Source organism: Lineus longissimus, chromosome 9 (genome assembly GCF_910592395.1).
Source record: "Lineus longissimus chromosome 9, tnLinLong1.2, whole genome shotgun sequence".
Lineage (NCBI taxonomy): Eukaryota > Metazoa > Nemertea > Pilidiophora > Heteronemertea > Lineidae > Lineus > Lineus longissimus.
In genome coordinates, this window is record NC_088316.1 from 11555334 (window position 1) to 11571846 (window position 16513).

General features: G+C 41.7%; 1 protein-coding gene across 1 annotated transcript in view; it reads right to left on the reverse strand.

Annotated features, from left to right (window-relative positions):
* Nucleotides 1-2848: 2848 nt before the first annotated feature.
* LOC135493975 (cGMP-dependent 3',5'-cyclic phosphodiesterase-like) overlaps nt 2849-16513 on the reverse strand; it is a 164878-nt gene continuing 151213 nt past the window's right edge. Inside the window, exons 25-29 of the mRNA XM_064781682.1 lie at nt 15846-15920; nt 14194-14293; nt 13721-13830; nt 13309-13454; nt 2849-12558 (exon numbers count right to left, since the gene is read on the reverse strand). Of these exons, the coding sequence (XP_064637752.1) occupies nt 12291-12558; nt 13309-13454; nt 13721-13830; nt 14194-14293; nt 15846-15920 (699 nt within the window). The 3' untranslated portion in view covers nt 2849-12290. The remainder of the gene's footprint in view (nt 12559-13308; nt 13455-13720; nt 13831-14193; nt 14294-15845; nt 15921-16513) is intronic.

Sequence of the window (16513 nt, forward strand, 5' to 3'; positions counted from 1 at the left end):
GCAGCTCGTTTGATAACCCGTACACCACGTAGGAATCACATCAGCCCGGTTCTAGAAGATCTTCACTGGCTCCCCGTCCGTCCTTGCTTTCAGGAACACTCTAAAGACGGTCCTATTTCAGAAGTACTTTGCTCGCTAGGGGGCGCACTCGAACAGTTTAATTGCTGGATTTGAGCGCCTTACAAGTTTTTATTGTATTGTATTGTACCACACTGGGGTGATCGAGGGCGAACCCTGCCCTTACAAGATTAGAGATAAGGTGACTTCGTGGCACACAGTAATGACATCCTGGCTAATAATATGTCGAATCCTAGACAAACCAAATATTTTTTACATGTCGACCAAGTATTGATGGCCTGAACGGGGGGGGGGGGGTGATGAAGCCAAAAAGGCGTGGCAGGTACGCAAGACCTACCATGAGAAGTCAGCCGAGTTAAAAGATACCGCAGAAGCCGCAAAAGGGGCTTGTGGGACCAGCTCTGCCAGGAATGTGACCCTCGTGATCCTTCTACTACCAGTATATTCTGGGTCCTGTTCAAGAAGATGAAGTGCGAGGCCGGAGAGGCAGCAGTGCACCGCAGCAGATATTTGATGACAGTGGCAACCCTCCCTGCGCACAGACAAAGAAAATGGGGCAGCCTTCATGGAAAGGTACAAGTCTCAGCTCCAGGAGGCCTCCAAAAAAAGCAATCAAAGCCATGAGGAAGATCAACACCACCATATCATAGTGGATGGGAACCAGGCAGGTGTTCCTTTGTTGACATGAATGAAATCCAGAGAACCCTGAGATGGATAAGGAAGGACACAGCCCCAGGGCTGGATGGTGTGAAGTACTCTCACTTGAAAGTACTATCAACAAAAGAGCTCGAGGAGATCGTAGATATGGTTAACAGCTCGATGATGGAGTGGGAGATACGCAGCGATTGGCTCCAGTGCGGGCTCCAGTGCAATATGGGCATTTTGCCCAAGTCTGGCAAAGATCACACCAAAGCCCAAGGGATTGCGAATCATCACCATGTGCAATGTGTGGACAAAGATTTGCGAGAAGATTGCAGCCCTGGCAGAGACTGGTGAAGGACCTGGAAGTGAGATAGAAAATGCCTACCACCTGAAGTCGGTGGAGCCAGGCCAGGAAGGTCGATCACCTCAAACATTGAGGCTACTGTGCACCAAGTTCAGCAAACAATGCAACAGCCGAAGCACACAGCGCTTGGATTCTACGACTTGGAGGACGCCTACAACAGGGTTGACGTCTGCATACTCGCCTCCAAAATGGCTGGGAATATCCAATATACGCTGTCTCTTGGGGAAGAGAATGTGTAGTAGGCCTATGATCGAGATTTGGATCGGCAATCCGAGCCATTTTCCGTCAGCTCAGGTCTACCGCGCAGGGCTCGCCCACAAGCTCTGTACTCTTTAACATCTACACTGTTGACATTATCCCTTGTCTCAGCCACAACAGCGGGATCTACCCATGTTGACGACATAATAGCCGAGAGCGTAGGGGATACACAGCAGGAAGCAGTAGAGGGACTCCAGGAGACAAGTAATGCACTCAGGGAATGAACTATCACTAACAACATTTACATCCAGGGAGACAATAGCATATGGACGAGCCTTGGGCACCAGAGAAAGCAATTACATACGGGGATACAGAAATGCCCTTGGTAGGCCATGATAATCGTTGCAGGTAGCACACGCAGGAATGCTAATGATGCTCTTCACCACTGGCAGTGAGAGGCAGATCATACTGGGAGCAAAACCCCTTCTTCTGAATGCAACCAAGACAGGAGGCCATCCCTTGCCAACAGAACTCATCGATAGAGAGGACGAGGACACCACAGCGACTCTCTACAGTGAAGTCGTGGGTGCGCTATGCGCGCGAAAGAATCGAGGAAATCTGCCCGATCGGCAACATCAGACCCCATTGACACCACAGGCATTGGCTTTCGTCAATGAAGGGACAGGATTGAAGACCTCAACAATGCCATGGTACGCGAGTACATCTATGAGAGGGCACCAACTATCGTTATCGTGACGGATGGATCGATCAGAGATGAGGTCACTGCCTGGGGCGGGACAGTATGGAAAGACGGCAAAACCATATTCGAATGGTCAACGGGCAGACATGGAAGGTCATCCTCATGCACTGATCCTTACTGACTCACTGAGCTTGCAGGTTGCAGAATAGGATGGTAATGAGCACATGGCGGATCATCCTACAGATCCCGGCCAGGATTGCAATAGCGTACATCCCAGGACACGCTGGTATCAAACTCAAGTTGGTTGGGGGAGCGGAACCTTTTCGGCGACCTCTATAAGACTCCTGCAGACGTGGTGCGGACCATTGCGGAGGAGAGCTGGTCCTTTCAGGTGGAGCAGCCTCCGTCATGGTCAAATCAGATACTTTTAGGGAGAGAAATTGGGTGAGGCAAAGGTGGCAGAAGTCAACTCTGGGGGCCAGCAAAGGAATACCAAGACACAACTCCTGATGGGCCAGGTCACCCAAAGGACCATGGAAAATCTACTCGAGATGCTAGAAGGGAGAGGACCAAGGCATATGCCAGTCGTTACTCTCCTGGTGTTAAAGGCAAGGCAGGCAAGGCAAGTTACTGCACCGATAGTGACAGTGATATCCTGGCATTGACCACACTGGGGTGATCTAGGGCGAACCCTGTATGATTTCGTGGCACACAGTAATGACATCCTGGCTGATAATGTGTCGAATCCTGGACAAACAAAATATTTTTACATGTCGACCAAGTGTTGATGGCCTTAAGAGGGGGGGGACAGGGTTCCCATTGACCGCTGCATAAGTCGGGAGAACAAAATGAGACCAACACAGAAATACTTGAAGAAGAAAATGTTTGTATTCTTAAAAATACACATGTCGTATCTTATGAACAATGTAACCTCACAAACTGAATCAAAACAGTTTTAAGCTAAGCTTCAAAAAACAAAAAGAGTGTGTGCCACCCTAAGAAGACCCAATAAACCATACGAAATGTGCAGTCACTGTATTGGTACTTTGGGTCTTGTTCAGGTGGATGACACTTTAACCACAACAGGAGACAAGACAGAAAGATGAAATAACGGCATCAAACTTTTCAAATATATTCAATTTAAATATTGAAACAACTGATTCTAAAGTCTTAGTAAGCTTTTTAAGTAAACATAAATCAGTTTAAAAGGCTTTTTGCTCACTATTTTACCCCTTGGGTCCGTGATTTCTTTGAAAATTCCCATTGCTTTGTGTTCTTTAAGCCCCTCACATTGATCGCTGTCCCATTCTGGAGAATTTACAAACTTGCCACAAATCAGGTTAGGCCAGCTTGGCAAATTGGCAGGCCTCCTAATATCAGAGCGGGCATGTTTTAGACTCCCTCGTCTCAGAAACATCCCAAGATAGGTCAGCTTGAAAGGCCTCCCAACATTCCGAGTTGGTCAATTTTAGACTACCTTCAAGCCTTCTCAGAAACTTCCCAGCTTGGCAAGTTGGCAGGCCTCCCAGCATTCATTGTGAGCTGGCCTGTCCTGGACTGTCACAAACTTCCCAAGTAAGGCCAGCTTGGCAGGCCTCCCAACATTCCGAGCTGGCCTGTCCTGGACTTCCTCAGGCCTGTGTCACAAACTTCCCAAGTTAGGCCAGCTCATCTTGACCTGCAATGTTTTGAGATCGCTAAATTGCTCACTCGTGGATCTCGATAGTGGTGATGCAAACGCATGAGAGTCCGGATGGGCCAGCTTGTCAGGCCACCCAACATTCTGAGCTGGTCTGACCTGGACTACCATAGGCCTGTCTCACATACTACCCAGGTTAGGCCAGCTTGGTCAATTAGCAGACCTGCTTGAATACACAAATTTCTTGGCAAGCTGAGAAGCTGATCCTCAGGGCGAGTCCATCATTAGTGGAAATCATTAAATGTGTCACCAATTGAAGCTTCACAGGTGATGAAGGCCTAATACTGCTCCAGCTAGCCAAGTGAACATGTCACCACCTGATCACCAACACGGACAGGTGTTTAAAGGAGTACGCCATTTGAAAATACTGGTGGTCCAGGGAAATAGAAGTGCATTTATACACAAAGCTGTAGAGCAGTTTTAATAGTATGAATAAAAATTTGCTGAAATTTGGTATCTTTGGTATTCAAATATCTCTCTACACAACAGCATGTGGGAAATTATTTTCAGGATGTCTTTACGCCTATGGATATTTTCAAATTCAATTATAAATTTTAGATTTGGCGTAGGCCTTTAAAGTTGATTAATGAATTATACCTGTGGTTCACAGCTGATAATAGTGAATCAGTTGACTTAAAGGAAACCTATAGTGAAACGCTTATAAAAATGGGGAGTTTTGAACGGCCCGGTTCAAACCTAAGGCGGGAATAAGCTTCCATTGATAAATGCTAGCAGTTTCGAGTTCCCCTTAGGTAGTTGGAAATGCATAAGAAGTAAACACCAATTTAGTTATTTTTACCAGGTTCAGCTAGTCTAAATAAAGACTTATGCCATGACTGGATCTCTTTAAAACACCTTTACTCAATAGAACGCCAGTGTTCGGATGTACATTTGTAAATGTCAGTTCCACATCGATTTAGGTTCTGTAGCATGAACTACTGGTCAGATATCTTTGAAGTTTGGTTGTTATTAATCTCAAATTCGAACCTAACAGGGTTTTAAATTTCTAGTAACCGTGGAGTAACCATGGCAATGAAATGAAAAAACTTTGTATGTATTTATGCACATTGGCGTTTGCATTGGATTGGGGGCATTTTCCACTCTGTACGGTTTATTACTCAACAAATCTGGATGGAATCTCAAGTTATCATCTTTTCATGTTCATCTAGCCACTCATGTGTCAATCATGAATGAGAGATACCCAGAAACAAATTATGGGGGCTGAAGAAATTTATTAATTTCTGCACTGACAATCCTACACTAAAAATCCTGTTAGAACTTGTTAGAACTGGTTTTTATATATCTCAACTTCCCAATAAAAAATCTAAATTGTGCTTCACGCTTTAGAGGTCTAAACCATGCAGATATAACATACACAAATGTGACCCGCTCTACCAAAACTAGGCGCTTGTCGCATCTGAATTTGACAGGTTGATACGGACTTGTTGTTCATTTCCCTATTGTAGACCTTTTGTGAAATGTGACCAAATCAGTTTGTAATAGATTTCACAAAAGGTCTACAATAGGGAAATGAACAACAAGTCCGTATCAACCTGTCAAGTTCAGATGTGACAAGCGCCTAGTTTTGGTAGAGCGAGTCACAAATGGGCTATTATGCAGCACACTGTGATCTCCGCCAATCCATTCTCGGAGGACAAAGTAGGATTGCAGGAAATCAATAAGAGAGTTAATTGGTAATATCATCCTGGTATTGTTTATCTTTGGTAAGAGATGTAAACATTTACACATTTTAACATTCTACTCAGAAAAAGTAGATTCACTCACAGCGTCTGCTAGAACAGAGCCCTTAAACGTCATCATGTTGAATAATGTTAGCATTTTTTTAGGAAACCCTGTTTGGAATTGATGGCAATAGGCGTGGTTTTGATTACTACCAAAACTTTCCACATACATGTATCTCTTAAGGGTTATTAGCATGGACTTACAATGGATTGCACTCCTTTCGTAGTGTATGTATGCCTGCTTGTTAGTCTATGAACTAGACGCTGAGATTTGAGTTTCATGACCAATATACCTAACTCATTTCTCACAAAAAGCATTTTCTTGTGAAACAAATAGCTGCAGTGAATTTGTAAACGTTTTGTCGAAGTAATGCATCGTCAAGACAATTGCAAGTAGCATGCCCTACATCGACAAAACAGCAACAAAGTTTTAGAAAATTAAATCTATATGAGCTTATTTTGACAAGAACGATAACATATTAATTGTAATAAATAATGGCAAATTTGTACAAACCGCTAGTATTTACAGAACAAGACAGGCAAGATACGCAAAACAAACAAACAAGATGACAGAATGAACAAACTCTTAAAATTTGGGCATTTTGAAAAATATTAAGATTTTTTCTTAAATTTTCTCAAACCCTGAATATATTATCAATGCTAAAGAGAAAAAGAAAATAAATCACAGAAGTTGCAATGCAAAGCTGAAAGGGATTATGCACACATTTTTCCCAACACAGTTTTGTAGTGATGGGTTATTTCACATCGAGAAAACAACATTCTGTCATATCTGTAAGGCTTGATAGATCTGGAGTACGGTATTTAATTTATATCAGTACTTTTGTAAGAGAGAGCCACTTTTGAAAAGAATTTGGCCATACAAGAATAGGCCAAATTATACTCTCATTGAAGGGGAGGGGGATTTCATCATCTTTAATTGCATAGCAAAGTATAACATGATAATAAAGGGGTAAGGGCCTTGGCATCAACCAACATACCCTTAGGGTTTGTGAGTAAAAATAATCAGCATTTTAGAACTGTGCATAAGTTAAAACAGCTTTAGACAACTCACTGACAACACAGATGATTAAAAATATAAAGACGGTCACCACAGTTCAAGCACAGAACATAAAGGAATTCATCAGGAGAATACTGTCGAGTCTATCAAAAGATGACATCAGAAGAAAGTTGATCGCACCAGTCAATAGTTCACTGTGGGCTTCGTGGTGTGCATTCAAAATGTCATATTATCACCTTCGCTAATTGGCATCCCTGTAACCACATCACAGCACAATCAACAAATGATGGTTTGGCCACTACGCATCAAGAGTCAATGTTTGGGTATGCGAAATCATCTGATAATCGTTAAAATGAGCTATTACAAAATATTTCCTCCCAGTAATGAATTTAGTGCATCCTCTAAACACATTTTTATACGGCAGATGTCAAAAAGCTTGCTCTGCTCTCAATAGAGAAATCGTTAACATTTTCGGTTCAAATTATTTCGTTCACAGTTTAAAGAAGTGAACCAGCTATCAGATGTGATGCACTTTATTGAATTTCAAGGCCCTTTTAAAAACTCTTTCTAAGCCTTGATGGTTTTCCTGCGCAAATGAGATCATTATTTTCTGCAGACAGGATTCCCATGAAGAAAGGTGACACTGATTTGCCAGGGTGATGTATCCATCAATTAACAGATCTATGTTGGCAAATTCCTTAACATCTTCATTTGCACTTCAACATGACGTCAATCAAAACATGAGGTGTCATTTGAGAGGTTTTAGGTTCCCCAATGAGGGTTAGGCATCAACAATGTCACGGACTCTAGAGTCAATTTATTTGTTTTTTTATATTTTGGACTGTTTATAACTTGATGATTTTGTAATTATATTCAGGAGGAAATCAGAGATGGGGAGATTTGCAATACAGAATAAATGTCACAACTCATGAACACCAAGACTAGTGCTGCCATCTTTCATCTGTATGCATCACTACAAGAAACGTCAGTTGTAAATACCTCAGTCATGGCTTTTAAAAGCTGCATTACATGTGGAGAGAGGGGGCATCATTGCGTCGTTTAGCCACACTGTACCTTCAAATTTGAACGCAACTTGTCAAACAGATTTTTTACGAGACGAATTGGTCTTCCCACATCCCTGGTAACACAGTAGGCGTTTCCTATAAAACAACGATGGGGCAACCCAGCCAGCACGGCGTGTGATTTTGTAAACACATCACAGCTAGAACCTAAACACACCTCAGACGCACCACAAATTGTCTAAAGTAGCCTATGTGAGCACATCCAACCAGAGAAGACGAATCAATGTCTTGAAATTCACACAAATTAGTACCTGTCACACTAACCTAAGTCTGCCAGAATTTCCCTCCATTGAACTACATGTATTGTCAATTTCGTGAATGGCTGGCACTGGGAAATTTGCACTTTGCCTCGAATTTTTTGTTCTCTGTCATGTGTTGCCTGACTCTGGCAATATCCGTGTCAGACATTGAATTTTCATACGAAACAATACATTTTTTTCAACTGCTGCACCATTTTCTCATGAAATGAACTATTGGCTAGAATTCCACAGTGATGGTGTCTGGATGATTCTGGCAAACTGAGTGTAGAATGAGCCAGTGTACCCGTCAGCTGCATCACACATATGCCTAGTGGCGCACCCTAACAGTTATGAAGAGAAAAATATATACAAATTCGTCACACAGCACAAGAAAAGAGTTAGAAAGAAACGTCTTATGTACATGTACTCTCTTGGGCTAAATAAATAGCCACTTCTCTTGATATGATATTTGAAAGCAGGTTTGGTCTGCTCAGTTCCTATTTCAAAGATTGGTGATGATATGTGACCCGTCACACCAAAACCAGGCGCATGTCGCACAGAAGATGAGCCTAAATGACACCAGGAGATAATGGGAGAAATTGATGTGCTCATATTTCACAAAAGGCAGACAATAGAGAAATGAACAAACAGTCTGTCTCAACCTGCCAAGCTCAGAGCGACATGCGCCTGGTTTTGCTGTGACGGGTCACATATACAACTGTACACTGGATAATTTAACTTCATTCTTCAATACTGTACTTGAGGGACTCGGAATTCAGGAATACCAGACGACTCGGACCCTGGACTTGGCACACAATGCCCGGAGTTCAGGATTTTGATTCTCCGGGGTGATGTAACCTAAGGAAAGGTCAATATATGTAACAGTTTCATTAAGCTGGGTGTTAATAAGGATGTATGAAGTGATAGGCTAGATGAATACCAAGCCTGGAATAAGTGTTGTCATTGGTACCTGAAAAGGTGTAAGACAGAGTTGGTTTTGTGCCTGTCACACAGGATTTTGCTGTCTGCCATGTAATGGATTATTGTTGTAATAACGGGCAGCTTGTACCTGTCGATGAGACAGACAGCAACTCATGTGTACCTGTCAAAACCTCTAAAATCACAATTTGGTGCCTGACAATGTCCTTGACCGGCACCCTATTTCCTGGCTTGGAATACTACCTCTGATTAACTGCTGATGATAACTGTAAGAGATGTGAAGACTCTTGCCCAATGACGCTTTCAGAAATCACTCCAAGATGTCAGGGTAAGGCGTGCGAAGTATCCAAGAAATCAACAAGAGGTAACCCAATACCCTGTTTCACGAAAATCCCCATCTTCGAGCACAACAGGATCACCTTCTCACCACATTTTATGTGATGATTGTAGAATGTAAGATACCGATCTGAAAGGAATTCTAACAGTTACTGAAAATCACTTCCTTACACTTTATCTCATACATTAAATGTAAAAGTTAAAATATACATCTTGTAAATTTACAAGTATATTCTACTGCATTTCTGAATGAGACTTTTTCACACCACAAGAACCAGACTCCCATACATTAACTATAGCAATTGTACAAGGAACACGGAGCAAGTTAGAGTGAAAATTTACACAGTCCTAAATTTACATTCTTTATACAATATACAATGTACATGTCATACATTATTAGTGTATTACTTCATGGTTTTGCGGTATTTGGTGAATAACTAAAAACAAATCGTTTAACTGGATTCATTAAAAGTCAAATTTAGTGAGCGACGGTTTGTCAATGATGGTAGAAATGAATGATTTAACAATAACAAGCAATGGATAAAGATGTCGCTGTTCAAAATCTAGTTTTGAACTTCACCAGAAAACTACTATAATGTAATTAGTAATCTACAGATTTTGCCTCAACACGAAATTGTAGTACATTTATATACAGCGCAGTGCAAATACTATTGAGTCAACAGGGTGTACCAAAAAAATTGATTGTTTTTTCCGGCCAGCAGGTTTTTACATCAATTTCTGGGGCAGATACAGAAGGTGGGCAAGGTCGCGCACACTCCTCTTAATATTTTTCGATATGGTCAATTGATTACAATCAGGTTGACCATGTCAACAACAACGTTCGATCGTTAAAACTCAACAATTCGTCAATAAAGCAAGATATCTTACATTAGGTGAATTGAGTAGTATTGCTCCTGGGGCAACATATTGGCGATTTGGAACGTTTTTGAAAACTATTTTCTGTTTTTCCTCAGAGATGCCTGGAAATCATGTTTATTGTATTACATAGGGAGTTCCCCCAGTCACCAATGTTGGAGCCAGTGCCTTTGGCTGTGCCTGCATGTGCTAAGATGTGCCAGAATCTGCCCCTGCTAATTTGGTAAGTCTCTCAACATGTAGTGCAGAATCATCCATTAGGGATTGCGAAAGAAATCAAAAACACACTCTTTCTGGCCCTAGGAAATCTAGAGGTTTTTTTGATGATACACCCTGTATGTAAGGTTGAAGTTTGTTTTTAACTAGAGCCTGACCAGTTGTAGATATGTACAGTGCGGTGTACAGCTTGTTGGTTCTAGTTAAGTCCAAACATGTGTGACCCGTCACAGCAACCAGGCACATGCTGCTCTAAGCTTAGCAGGTTGAGACAGATTAGTTGATTGTTTCATTATTGTCTGCGTTCTGTGAAATCTGAATACATCGATTTCCTCCATGACATCCTGGTGTCATTAAGGTTCATCTTCTGTGTGACATGCGCCTGGTTTTGCTGTGACAACTCACATTTCATATATTGATGAATCTACCGCTCTTGTCATGCGATATAATTGAGTTCAATCGGTAATGTAAAACAATGATTGAACAAAATATAAGGAGGCCTGGTGGCCAACACTGGCTTCAGGAAATAACCAAAGGATAACTTTTTAAAGGTGAGCTAAACAGTGAGATTTATTACTCAAGCTGACCAATCCCAGCAGACTTCATTTCGGAAAAAACAAGTAATGAAGTTGAAACAATTAGTAACAAGGGGGCCAACTCGGTACAATTCTCGTTTAATTTTCTTTGCATAAAAGTATGCAGGTGTACCTGCTGGATAAAACGAAACAAGTAAGATAAAACCATGGACGGTTTCTATGTGAATGAACCTCAAGTCAAGCCTCACACAAAACAGAGAAACGAACAAAGTCAAATAAATTTTACTCTCAATAGTGCTGCTTGGTCACGACCCGTCTGGAAAGAACGTTTTAATGATGACATAATGTCGAGAGTTATTTTGTCATGGGATGGTTGGGGATGAGCTTGTCATCAGTGACTTAGCCAGAAGGAATATACTGTGTCGACGCAGTTAAGCCGGTTAAGAGGCACCTGTACAAAAGGCCTATATGTAACACACACACCTCAATGGCTTAATGGCACTGACACAGTATGCTGATCATTTTATCATCTGAGCCAATAGCTACTCTTTTCTCATCCCAGTATGCAGGCTGACACTAAAAACTGCAACAAAAAATCCAAAACGTTTCAGTTTTAACAAGATGAGACATGGTTAAACATCACCAACAATTGCATGATATTCTGACTCGAGTTTAAAGAAACATACAGCCACACAGACTTCGAAGAAAACTTGATAATCGTAGACTAACGAAGAGAGCAAGACCAGGTGTTAACATCTCATGGTATCAGTATTCCCGTGGCCTATCACAGCCGGAGAAAAAATACCAAGCACAATCACCTACAAACACTTATTGAATTTGAAGAAATGCCTCTCACATCTACAATCAAATTGTCAATCAATGCAAGCTTTAAGTATTTTTCCTAAGAACAACACTCTTAAAATCCTCCGCTTCTTTTCCAGGGTCACAACGGAAACTTCTCAAGGTCATGAGGTCAAAGTCAACAAAACAGGCACAGATTTCAAGGCAGGGTCATGGTCCCCTTCTTTTCCTTGCCACCATAACACGTGAAATTTTGCGCAAGTATTTCATTTTTGCAACTTTGCATCTGCGAACTGAAAAGGTGCGAAAATTTCAACAACACATTAACCGTGAAATTTTGGCAGCAAACGCAACGTTTAGTCAACCAGCAATTGGAAATGAGCAAATATGCCAACTTTTAGCATTGCAAAAATTTCACGACTGACAGTACTGACAAACAATATCATGCTTGCCTTTTCCTTCCCCAAGGCTCTGTCCTGCACTAAATGTACCCTTTCGCTGCAGGTGACGCGCATAGCACGTCATGTACATTGTCCCATGTCGTGCGGGTGACGTGCATTGTACGTCATGTACTTGGTCCTATGTCGTGCAGGTGAGGTGCATAGCGCGTCATGCCCTTCTAAAATATTTATTAACCAGCACTTGATCGTAACCTCTCTAAAAATGCCAACGCACTCAGGAATAATTAGTTTCATCCTAATAGTATAGATGGCGACACTTTCGAATAGTTTCGACCTTTCAGTAAAAAGTTAGCTCCACTGTTTATTATTGATATTGACTGTCAGCACGTAGCGAAAGGGTAACCTGACATATATTTTGATTTACTACACATTATTTTCAACATGCCTGTCACCGTCTGCCTCGACCTCATCCTCAGGTTGTTCGCGCACAGAGTCACTGTTGAGTCTCTCTGCCTGTTCCTTGTGACGGCGCTCCTCCTCGGAATCGAGGTCCATCTCAAAGATATCCAACGAACTGTTACTAGTGAGCTGGCCGGCCTTCAACCGGTTACTAACCCGCGTCCACATGGATTTATGACTCTGGACGGCATCTAAACACTGCTTTGCCTTCGGGTACACCTTCCCCAAAACACTGGAAGGAATAGAGAAGTCCTTTATAAATTCATACTGGTACAGGAGTAACTTTTCAATCAGATTTCTTCATGAAGTCTAAGTAGAAATATGAGAAACGTGCGAATTACAAAAATAATTCCAAAATGTCTTAAAGGGACCCTATAGCCAACAGCTAGGAAGGCAGCAGCTGGGTAGGCAAGGTAAAGGTACACAAAGTCATCAATAGGGGTCTCTCACATCTCACAGTTCATCAAAATCATACATATGCAGCTTGGACAAAGACTGCAGACGAAAAACACATTTGGGAATCGTTCCGTCTGCATTCATCAGTTCACCCCAGCACAGGTAAACCAGTATATTCTAAAACAGGTATGTTCTCAGAATCCTACTTGTCCATTAGGGATACAGGCACGCTCCCTGTCCATCATATAACTTACCCAAACACAGGTAAACAGATGTGTTCTAAGAATCCTATCTGAAGATCAGAGATACAGGCACGCTCCTTGTCCATCATATAACTTACCTGAACACAGGTAAACAGATGTGTTCTAAGAATCCTATCTGAAGATCAGGGATACAGGCACGCTCCTTATCATATAACTTACCTGAACACAGGTAAACAGATGTGTTCTAAGAATCCTATCTGAAGATCAGGGATACAGGCACGCTCCCTATCATATAACTTACCTGAACACAGGTGAACAGATGTGTTCTAAGAATCCTATCTGAAGATCAGGGATACAGGCATGCTCCCTATCATATAACTTACCTGAACACAGGTAAACAGATGTGTTCTAAGAATCCTATCTGAAGATCAGGGATACAGGCACGCTCCCTGTCCATCATATCAAGTGGCTTACGCCCCATTGCCTTCTCAAGGTCACCTTGGGAGAAGAACTCTTTATACACACATTCCTGAAAATGAGAAGTGGAGGATATCTTACCGGACACAAAATGAACTGGAATCGATACAAACGTTTGAAGAAATAGAATCCTTACCGCCCCCATTTATGACCTCATCCATAGCTTTTACTTATAATTATTCCAAATGAGCTACTTGTCACAATTGCAGTCAGAATGAAGGTTTGACATAACCCAGATCCAATATCAAGTCGCACTTGGTTTGTAGAGAACAAGTTAATACTACGGGGTATACCAAAAACATCTATGGGTGTACTTACAGCAACAGTTTTTGAGTTCTGCCAACTTTTGGTTTGGTCAGAGAGATCACAGCAAGTCATGAGGAGGCAGAGCACGAGCTTATGGCACTTTTCTGTGTCTTCCCAGCCATCTGAAACAACACAACACAATAAGTCACTGCTTTCTATATGCAATTGTACTTACTGTGTCCACGCAGTTGAGCCAGTTTAGGTGTGTCTGTTACACACAGGCCTATTGCAGGTGAATAGGCATTTAGTACAGACGATTTTGCATATTCCTCTTGAGATCAAATTGCTATAGAAGGCTTATATATGACCAGGTTCCGTGAGAAAAAGATCTTGAAATAGAGGACACCTCTATAATAAGGACACTAGTTTAGGTCCCAGCTTTGTTGTTTCGATTCCATTTGACATCTCTGTTAAGGACAGTACTTGTCAGTACCAAGGGTGTCCTTGATATAGAGGCTCTACTAATAGTCACTTAGTGTACTTACTTTCTGCCATAGCTTGTAGGTCTTTGATTATTCTTAGATGATGAGCAAGATCGGTCGCAAGGATGACATGTTGGATTAGATCGAGTACTCGTCGATAAGACTGAAAGAAGGGAAACAACAAACTTTAGGTTGGAATGGATATTTGAAGGGTTACTAAGCAAATGAAATGGCCAGGGCCATTGTGCTCACCTCATGTGGAGGAAAGATGGATAAAGAGCATGGTATTGTGTCATGTAGTGTTAGGTTTGATGTAGGTCCAAGCAATTACAATTTCCCCAAAATGGCCAATTTACAGTACATTCGACCTCTGTGACCTTGAAAAGTAGGTCAAATCAAAGAAGACCCGGGTGACACATTGAATGGTTGTTAGAATTAGATGTACCTATGATATAAAATTGGTGCCAATCGGGCAAGTCATTACTAGGAATAATGGCATTTTGAAGAATTTAGGATTTGGCCCCCTCCCTGGAGGCCAAACGGCAAATCAGATCGGACCAAACTTCGGTACCTGAGATCACCTGACCAAGGGGTCCATGTGTACTTAATTTGTGATCAATAGTCATTGCAGTTAAGAAACGTGCCATAGTTACGGCCTGACGGCGAATTTATGCCATTTGACCTCTGTGACCTTGACAAGAAGGTCAAATTAAAAACCTGTGTGACATATACTGTATGGTGGTTAGATGTACCCATGATATCAAATTGGTGGCAATCGGGCAAGAAGTAAAGGAATAATCACATTTTTAAGGTTTTTGGATTTTGCCCCCTGGTGGTCAAGTGGTGAATCATATTGGACCAAACTTTGGTCCCTGAGATCACCTGACTAAGGGGTAAATGTGTACCAAATTTGGTATCAATAGTCATTGCAGTTTAGAAACGTGCCATCGTTACATCCTAACGCCCAATTTACACCATTTGACCTCTGTGACCTTGAAAAGGAGGTCAAATCAAAAACCCGGTGGATATATGATGCACCTTTGCTAGAAGTACCTACCATATTTTTTTCAAAATTTCCCGACAACTATTAAGGGAGATATTGCATATTTTCACTTTTAACGTTTGGCCCCCTGGTGGCCAAACCATGAAACGAATCGGACCGAAACTTGGTCTCCAAGGTGTCATTACATAAGGGTACATGTGTACCAAGTTTCAACTCAATAGCTCTAACAGTTACGAAACGTGCCCTGCTAACGGACGACGGACGACGACGACGACGACGACGACGACGGACGACGGACGCCACGGTATGGGATAAGCTCACCTCTGCTAAGAGGTGAGCTAAAAACAGACAAACGCCATATCTAACGTATTGGTCATACAAAGACCAGCTCCATCTTTCAAATTTCATGTTAATTGGATGAATGACTCTCATTTCATGGCCAATAATGGGTAAATTTTTTTAATGCATTTCCCTTTTTAAAGACAGACAGACGGATAATCGGACCAAGGGTATTTTTACGTCCCCCTTTTGCTCCGCAAATTAACAGGGGATTAAAATGTCTGATCTTCTACACAAGGGAGTCTCACAGCCCAGTGCTGGTCCAACAAGCAATTGGGCCCAAATTTCCAAACAGAGGAGTCTCTGGATGAGGCATCGGTTTTCTTGGAACTGAAACTCCAGGCTCTTGAAAGTCCTACGGAGGGTAGCTCACCTTCTCTGACATACTCTCGAATATGTTGCACGAGTCCAGGTTCAGGATGCAGACGGTCTGTGCGAAGTGGTGGCGCTGAAAGGGAAAACACCAAGTAAGTTGAATGATTTTGGCAAAGTTAGAAGTTTGCATATCATTCTTATAATGAGAGCCCAGCAAGAATTAAATACTATAAATATAGTGGAACACTAGTTTTCAACCCTAATTGGTTGTTTACATTCCATTTGACCTCTCTAATCAGGACAGCACTTTTCAGTCCTGAATGTCGTACCACAAAACAGAAAGAAATTATTTATATATTTCAAGTTTAATCAGTAAAACTGGTAGGTCTGCATACTCAGCCTTTCACCAATTTTATGCATAATACAACCATGCGACCTGCTCCACCATTATTCACAGTGATAATAATTATGATAATAGTGAGTTCTTATATAGCGCTTTTCACTGTATTATCTTCTGTCTCAAAGTGCTTTACAATCGCAAATATAAACACCCAGCCCAACCAAAAACCTTTCTGGAGAACCACAAGGGCAGCCACAACGTAGCACACTCAAGGACATTTAGGACCAGTTTATTTATTTAATTATTCATAATGAACATTATAAACACTGAAATTGTCAGTACATAAGACTGAAGCATTGTGGAGAAGGCACATTCAAGTCAAAAGG